The sequence below is a fragment of the Pyrus communis genome, chromosome 9 (genome assembly GCF_963583255.1).
Source record: "Pyrus communis chromosome 9, drPyrComm1.1, whole genome shotgun sequence".
Lineage (NCBI taxonomy): Eukaryota > Viridiplantae > Streptophyta > Magnoliopsida > Rosales > Rosaceae > Pyrus > Pyrus communis.
This window is the reverse complement of record NC_084811.1, coordinates 7,752,229-7,760,992: the sequence shown is the minus strand read 5'-3', so window position 1 is coordinate 7,760,992 and position 8,764 is coordinate 7,752,229. Positions and strand designations below refer to the sequence as shown.

Sequence of the window (8,764 nt, the reverse complement as noted above, 5' to 3'; positions counted from 1 at the left end):
TAGTGTGTTTGTTTGTTTGTTTTTTTTTTTTTTTTTTTTTTTTTTGCTGTGTTTATTTAATTTTATTTGGTGTGTTTCTTTTAGTTCATTTAGTGAGTTTTTTGTTATTTGGTGTGTTTATGTAATTTTATTTGGTGTATTTAAATGTCTTTTGAATAAAGATTCTCTTAGTATAAATAAATTACCAAATTAAATAAAGTACTAAATTCAATAAATTGGAAACAACATAAAGTACTTTATTCAATAAATAAGAAATTACAACCCGAAGTGAATGAAAAATTATGGGCTCCCATTACAAAAAGTACTCTATTCATCATCACTTAACCAATTTCTGGTGCTAGGATGATCTTCTCTTGTCGTGTTAAGACCATCTCCTCTTGCTTTCGCTTCTCTTGCACGCCTTTTTCGGACCACATCCGCTTTTTTCGACTTCCAAAAATATTTAGAAGTTGGAGACTTCCCTTCAAAAGGCGTGTTCATAATGTCACGATCTCGTTGAGCCATTCTTTCTTCTCTAACATGTTCCCTTTCTTGACTAAGTAACTCTCTTTCTCTCTCATTAGCTTGAAATGCTTTTTCAACAGCTGCAGCATTTGTCTCCTCTCTAGCCTTATCAGCCTCAAATTTCGCCATTTCCCGCGCCAAAGTCAATTCACCTTGGCAAGCAAGTTGTTCCATATACTTTGCATAATCATTCTTCGAAGCACTCCTTTTTCTCTTTGAAGCCTTCTTACCTTCAAGCCTAATCGGATAATGGGTCGATCCAGACGCTTATTCAGGGGCATTTCGGGCACTTCTTCTGCTTCATCTTCATGAACATGCGAGCCATGATCAGGTGTAGAGTGTAGAGAGGTGTTGTTCATGAAAACTTCTGGACCGACATGCACAACTTTGAATTTAGGACAATCTTTGACAATATTCCAACATTCCCACCGGTTGAATGATTTATTTTTGGTTTTGGTTTTGGCACCATACCAAGCTTGTGCTTGAAGTTGCTACACAATGCGGGATAAGAAATAATTATAATGAAAGTAGGTAACAAATAAACAAGACAAACAAATATTTATAATGAAAGTAGTTAACAAATAAATAATACAAACAAATAATTATAATGAAAGTAGGTAACAAATAAATAATACAAACAAATAAATAATATATTGTTACCTGATCCCCGTAATTTTCCTCACTTCGAATATTATTACTGGCTTGTGCCAAGGCGTCTCTCCATGTACTAAATGATTGGCTAAGTAATTTCCAACGATTGGACATCGATTCTTTGGTTCTTTTCCCACCCATTTTCTCAAGATAATTGGTATGAATAAGACTCCACATTTCTCGCAACTGCATCTCATTACCCGTGAGCGAACTATGAGTAACTTCAACCCAGCTAGTACACAACGCAATATCTTCAAGAAGCGTCCAATTCGTACCTGCATCAGTAGTCATTTTGTTGAAAAAAATTGGATTGAAACTTTGAGAGAAATATAGGAATTTGATTGAAAGTAGTTGAGAAAATATGAATTTGTGGTATAAGGTAGATGATAATGAGAAGGTATTTATAGAAAAGTAAAAACAATTTTTTTTAAATTTCAGATTTTTTTTTCGGATTTTTTACAATTTTCTTTAAATTTTTATTGAACTAATTAATATCTGCCGTTGGATTTTTAAAAAAAAATTGAATTCCAACACTCCAGATTATGCCATGTGTCACAACGGTAACTTTTCTTAAATTTAAAACTATTTTTTCTTTATTTATTTATTTATAAAGCAGAATAATATCAACCGTTGATCTTAGATCCACTGATCATAAACACCACCAGCTTCCCTTCGACCGACATTGGAGTTTTCATGGAACTTATCAACAATTTTACCCCACAAAACCTTTTTATTTTGATTTATGTTGACGGCACCATCTTCGCTAACAGAAATCCATGCCAAACATAAAGCAATATCTCCGTCGAAGGTCCAATTACAACCTCTAACATGCTCCTTTGCCATCTTGAAAATTTTGGAAATGAGAAGAAATGGTAGAAAGAAAAATTGGAAGAATTGTAGGAGAACAGTGAGTTTTGTGTGCATGTTTGAACAGATACATAGGTATTTATAGAGTTTTTGGTTTAGTTTTGAGTTAAATAATTTTTTTTAATTATTTTAGCCGTTGGATTTAAATTTGGACCATTAGATCTTTTTTTTTTACCGTTAGATTTGATTATATTCGATCTAAGCCGTTGGATTCAATAAATATAAAACCAAAAAAAAAACATTTGAATGTGGACCGTTGGATTAACCAACGGTCCAATTACCACAGCCGTGCGATGGAGAAAAGTAGTTGTTGGCTACAAACAGATTTTGACAAGCTGGGGGACACACCCACATGGGTGGGGTCCACCTCGGCTGAATGACTTGCGCATCTACGCATGGAGAAGTCTGTTTGGGCATTTGGGCTTCACAGCCCAGGCTTCAGTCACAGAAGCTGGGGTACACTCCAATTTGTGGCCTAAACTTGGGCCGGTATTTGACCCCCCAGATCAGTTTTAGGTTAATTTTAGGTTATGGGTCGGACTAGGGGGGAGAAATTATAGGTTTTAGCCCAGGATTGAAGTGGGTCTAATAGAACAAAAGAGAGCTTATTTCCAAAGTTACGGTAAAAAAAAGCTGAAATCTAGAAGCAGCTATTTGTTGCTTTGAAAAATCGACTTTTTTTTTTTTTTTTTGTTGAAAACATGGGTGAACAGTGTGTTTAATGATAGTTTGTAAATGCCGATCCTACCATCTTTTTGTCTCCCTGTCACACTGAGATACATCACACATACAAAAAATTTCATCTTCCTTGCTCAAGTCGCGCCGTCCTCTTCCTTGCTCTGGTCAACAACTCCAATTTTAGCAATTATTCATAACCAACTAAATCTATCAAATTCTGCACCCATCAATTAAAATTTAAAGACGAACACTCACAGAGGAAGTAAATAATTAAAATATTGTAAGACAACAAATCATCTGGAACCATTCTCACAACTTTGATAGAGAATGGCAGAAAGAATACGAACCTGAAACTTCATTCGCTTTGCTTAGATGGCAGGAGAGAAAGATTCAAGAGTCCAACCCCTTTTTGAACCCCGACCTACCCTCTTCACCTAATTTCCTCCCTCACAATGAACTCCCCATCCCACCCAATCCCCTTTCACCCGATGCAACCATACCCAAAACCAACCCCCTTCCCCCGATGCAACCTACCCAAAACCCAATATTAATATTCTGGGTGAAAAAAATTAAAGGAAAACTAATAAAAAAAGTTTAAAAACTTTAAGGATAAAATAAAGGGTAAAGTGAATAGTATCAGGATTGACTTTTTAGTGTAAAAATGTGATTTTTCGTTAAAGTAAACAGTACCGTGTGCTTTTCGTTAAAACTCCCAAAAATTAATGGATATTGGAAATGCTAGCTTTTTTGGGAGGTAAAGGTGGGGATGATGTTGATATTGAGAACGATGCTATTTTTTTTTTTTTTTTTTTGGGTAAATGAAATAGGTTGTACGCAACGTTTCATCAACCTTGTTAATTATAACCTTATCATTGTTATGTAACCTTGGATTGTAAACTGTTATGATTATATAGCGGAACCTTACATTTCTTGTAATTCAAACGTTGAATGTTAAACGTGAAGGTATGGAGTCGATAAGTGAATAAGAATGAATGGGTAATTCTATGACGTCCACAGGTAATTCGATTAAAACGATGGTTAGTCTATGGTATCCAAGAAAAAAAGGTATCGGTATGTTTTAATTTAAATTATGATTTGTAATTTGATCACATTCATGCATAACAGACTTAATAGTGTATTAGTATGTCCACAACATAAACGCTAACCTTGTTACAGTAACAACAATAATCGTTTTGTGTTAATGATTATAAACTTAATTAACATTGTTATGTAAAGTTGAACAATAAACTTTGATGATTATAGTGTTACTTTTCCTTTCTTTTAATTCAGACATTGAATGTTGTTGGACTACCGTTAAATGTGAAGGTAAAAATCCAAAAAGTGAATAATGATGATAGATAATTCCAAAACATCATGTTGTACTCGATAAACTTTGTTTTTTTCTTTTCCCTAAATACAAGAGGTATTTCACATTAAATTAATCGAAATTGCTGGAAGGAAGATCTGAACTTGGATGCACATTAGAGGTGAGGGGAGGGGAGGGGAGGGGGTGGGGGGCGGACTTATTCACCCAGGACAACATGACTATACATATCTGCAACTTGGTTTTCAAAATAGAAAAATGAGTAATAAAATTGCTAAAAAAAATTGGGAAACTTCTCATAGTCTAGCTAAGACAAACAATGTACAAAGCTAACTCAAAAACAGAAAATAAATCAACCCTAATTGAACAAGAAAACCTAAAAGTCACAAGGAAAGAAAAACTAGATATTTTTTATTCCTCCTAAATGCTAACTTAGAAAGTACAGAGAAAATACGATGTACTGCCATAATTTGCTCATACACTACTTCATGAGTTCCTGACAAGAAAAATAAATCTAAATTTCACATTTAATAGAAGAAGTGAGAGAGATCTTCAACAAACAAGAAATATGATAAAAACTTGTTGACCCTACAAATGACAAAACCTACGTACTTTCCAACACGCAACCGAGCTCGGTCGAGTGAGTAGAATGGATGTGGTGGTGGTGTGGAATGCGTTGCTGATTTTTGCACCGAAACGGCTACAGCCGAGAAAGGAGCACTTCTCGGCCTTGGATTTTGAAACTTGAAGACAAGGTTACTAGAACAATGGGAAGTTCAATAATTGCTTCGGCTTTCGTTATTTCAAATCAGGGTTAACTAGGGAACACCTCACTTCGCCGAAGTTGATGAGATGACCTCTTGAGACAAAAGAATATAGAATTCTTCTTCCGCCAAGACTTGTATAGATAACCAACCAACCAGTTGCAAGCTATTCGCTGATCCAAATGGAAGGTGCTCCTGAATCACTTAGCTCTACAGCTCCAGTGCTGTTAGTCCAAACTGAAGATGTCTCCAATTGTCAACACAATGTTGTTCACTTGTCTGAAATGAAGACACGTGAACGGGAGGGTTAGGATAATTAATATTTTTCTAAGAAAATGTAAGAAAGTTTCACGTAGAGCGTTTTGAGTTGTTCGTTGAAGGGGGCGTCTTCCATTGTAGAACCTTCTCAATTTATGGTTGCATAGATGAAGCCCCTTCATAAACAAGCCCACCGAGGTAGAGTTATGATTGGACTGTACCTGCTAGGCATCTCCTTGAATGTTCCTCTTATCCTTTAATGGCCAAAACTTCACCTCCAACCATTCTCAGCCTTTTTAATCTAAACTAGGATTCTAAATCTAATTTCATCATGAGACTTGTTCATCTTTATCCAATTACGCAGGCATTCTTATCCTTAGGATAATTTTTATTTAGTCCACATCTCAATCTTATCGTTGGCAATCTCAACCGAGCCATCCATACTCGGTTTCTTCACAATCCTTCATTCATGAGGACTCGGGCCAATCGAACTTTTTGGTGGGCTCAATGCCTAGTGGCCTGAAGGATACATACTGGGCAGAGAACCATGGTTCTCAGGTCAGCCCATCTCTACTCAATCTGTTATTTTTGGCCCAAACATGACCATAAAACCATAGGGGAATTTAGTGACAAGAAACTGAAAAAGAGTAGGATTTATGAATAAATTTTGGCATTATATTTCTAATTAAACTTGCTTTCATTACTATTAATTTCATACAAGAATGCTATATAAATTGACAATTTGCTTATTATTAACAATGTAACATGTTGAATTACAATCTAGAAATTGGATGGACTGATTTTTATCCGTAGGAAATAATAAAAGAACTGTTGGGATTGTTAGATGATATGTGATCAGATAGATAGGATGCTGATTTCGCATCCTATACATTGACGAGTTGAGTTCGCTAGAAACCGCTAACGGTAAATCCACCGTCAACGCTAATAACTTGTCCATTGATGTAAGAAGCAGCAGGAAGGCAGAGGAAAGTGACTAGAGATGAGATTTCATTAGGCTGTGCCAGGCGACGGATGGGGGTTCTACCTATTAGGCGTCTGAAATCATCAGAATGGCCGTCCTGACAATGCAAAATCAAGTTTGAGTGTTAGATGAGATATGCTTAAAACATATTAATTAAATTGGTAAGATACAAAGGACTCAACAATATTTAGGTAGAGAGGGGATGGATATTTACAGATTCAACTTTAACTCCGGTGTTGACAGCCCATGGTGCCACAGAATTAGTACGAATGCCGTCCTTTGCCCATTCGCATGCCAAGTTCTTTGAAATTTGGATAATCGCACCTATAAAATAGCAATGAATAGGAATGTTTAGAGGTTTTACAGTTAATATTAATAACATACATTATTTATTTATATTTTGTAAAATTAATTACTCACTTTTTGTTGCTGCATAGGCAGAGAGTTTTGGAAGAGCTACCACACCGGCAATAGATGCCACAAAGACAATGCTTGCATTTCCAGAGGCTTTCAAGAGAGGGTGTGCAAGTTGAGAAAGATGGTAGGGAGATTCAACATTGGTTTCCATCATACTTGAGAAATCTTCCAAAGTGTAATCTGTAGTTCCTCTAAGTGTGCAAGTTGCAGCACTATTTACCTACATTTAGCACCATACGTAGCAATGTCAAAACCCATCATTATATTAATTAAGCTGTAAGTTAAGGTTTAAATAGACTAATTAGTCATATATAAATTAGCTTACGAGGATGTTCAGTTTGCCATGAAAAATAGAGGAGACAGTTTTGATGAGGTTCTCTCTTTGTGCTTTAGAGGTTAAGTCACAAACCGAGCCAGTCACTTTGAATCCCTTACTTTCCCATTCTTGAAGCCTCTCAAGAATCTGCGCTTCGTTACGGGCACAGGTATGCACGGTTGCTCCAAGTCCTGCTAGCTCTTCCACTATGGCATACCTGGAAGAAAAAAAATTGCGTTTGCAAACATTAAGAATAATGTACAAACGAAATGAACTGATCTGAATTGTCAGATTAATAAAGAACAAATAAGGGAAGAAATAGCGAATTTTTAGTTACCCGATGCCTTTAGTTCCACCTGTGACGAGGGCAGTCATACCCTTTAGAGACCATCTTTGGCTGTTGAAACCTGCCATGTATGTTTGCTTGATCTGAAACGAAAGATGCTTGTGCACTTCAAGTGGTAATTGAACAGGTGATTAGAAAGCTGCGTATAATACTGAAGGCTGAAGAAGAAATAGATGTGGATGTGAAGATGATAATCTATGGAAGCTAGCTGTGGGTATATATAGCAATTCTTGCTGCAACCAAAATATTAAACTAATAAGAAGAAAGTAGCGAACAGCGTGCGCAGTGGCCGTACTTGGGCTGAGTCAAATTCCTTGTTAATTAGGGATCGTCAATTCAATACAATGATGAGAGCAAATAAGCATATTGAACGTCAATTCTTTGTATTATTCAACACGGAGGAAGGGATTTTAAGATTACAAATGTGAACCATGAAGCTTTAATTACTGTTGGTGCCGAAAGGTCATCGTTCTTACTTCTTAGGTTATGTAGCAGGTATGCGCTCAGTCAATTTGCTTGACCCCCCTATTTGTGACAGCTTTGTGTGAGGATATTAGTGTTAGGTCAGTCATTAGGCCTGGCAAACAGGTCGTATTTGTCGTGTTCGTGTCGTTTTCGTGTAACACCTGTTATCTTAACGGGTCGTGTCGTGTCACACCTATTATCTTAACGGGTCCTTAACAGGTCGGGTCACTTTACCCAACGACCCATTATGACCCGCTATGACCTGTTAAGAAAAATGTATTTTTTTTCTTAAACTTGCACATACCACACATTGCCACATAAATATTACTTCAAAACATTAAAGCACATTTTTCATTTAAGTACTACATCTACACTTGAAAATAAGAGCCTAATAAACAAACATTCATACACTGCTAATCTATTACAAAATATTAAATGTGCAAGGATATACAAAATATTAAATGTGCAAGGATATGCAAAAGGATATTCAAGGTTGTGAAGCTTTTCTCAAAAGTTTAAACCTTGCCAATGGAACTCAAAGCTTGAATGTAATTCCTTTTACAAAATCCTCAATTTTCATCGATCATCATGACATAAGATTTTGTGGTATCTACTTGTGTAAATATTTTAAATTGAAGATCGAATTCATTCATTGTATTCATATGGGGTCAAGGAGTGTAACTGTAAAAAATCAACAAAATCAGAGTTAAAATAACCATTAAATCGTGATTTTTCGTTGATAACCGTTGAAAAGTTTTGTCCCATTACTTGATCTCTGAATGTTTGTTTTTTGCGATTTTTGGCGTATGCGATCTTGAAGCATATACAAACAACTTTGACGGTTGGATCATTGAAATTATTTTCATAGAATGCGTATACGGTATCCCATCAAAACGATAAATTCACTAACACCTAGAGTTTATTTATAATTTCATCAAGTATAACATACGATTTTGTGGTATCCACTAGGGTAAATATTTTAAAATGAAGATCGAATTCATTCATTGTATTCAAATAAGGTTAAAGAGTGTAGCTGTAAAAAATCATCCAAATCGAAGTTAAAATAACCGTTAAATCGTGATTTTTCGTTGATAACCGTCGAAACGTTTTGTCCCATTACTTGATCTTTAAATGTTTATTTTTTGCAATTTTTGGCATATACGATCTCAAAGTATATACAAACATGTTTGAC

At 35.6% G+C, this 8,764-nt stretch overlaps 1 protein-coding gene across 1 annotated transcript; it reads right to left on the bottom strand.

The window, feature by feature from the left end:
- Positions 1-5,846: 5,846 nt before the first annotated feature.
- LOC137744310 (tropinone reductase homolog) lies at positions 5,847-7,175 on the bottom strand. The gene is made up of 5 exons (XM_068484150.1): positions 7,099-7,175; positions 6,771-6,978; positions 6,449-6,665; positions 6,243-6,352; positions 5,847-6,125 (listed from the first exon to the last, which is right to left on the bottom strand). The coding sequence occupies exons 1-5, from the start codon at positions 7,173-7,175 to the stop codon at positions 5,955-5,957; spliced, it is 783 nt and encodes a 260-aa protein (XP_068340251.1). The 3' UTR covers positions 5,847-5,954.
- Positions 7,176-8,764: the final 1,589 nt, after the last annotated feature.

Coding starts and splice junctions, on each gene's coding strand:
- LOC137744310 (XM_068484150.1), bottom strand. CDS start 7,175: ATGGCAGGTTTCAACAGCCAAAGATGGTCTCTAAAGGGTATGACTGCC. Junction 6,353..6,448: donor TGCCTATGCAGCAACAAAAA/GTGAGTAATTAA, acceptor GCTATTTTATAG/GTGCGATTATCCAAATTTCA. Junction 6,126..6,242: donor CCGGAGTTAAAGTTGAATCT/GTAAATATCCAT, acceptor TTGCATTGTCAG/GACGGCCATTCTGATGATTT.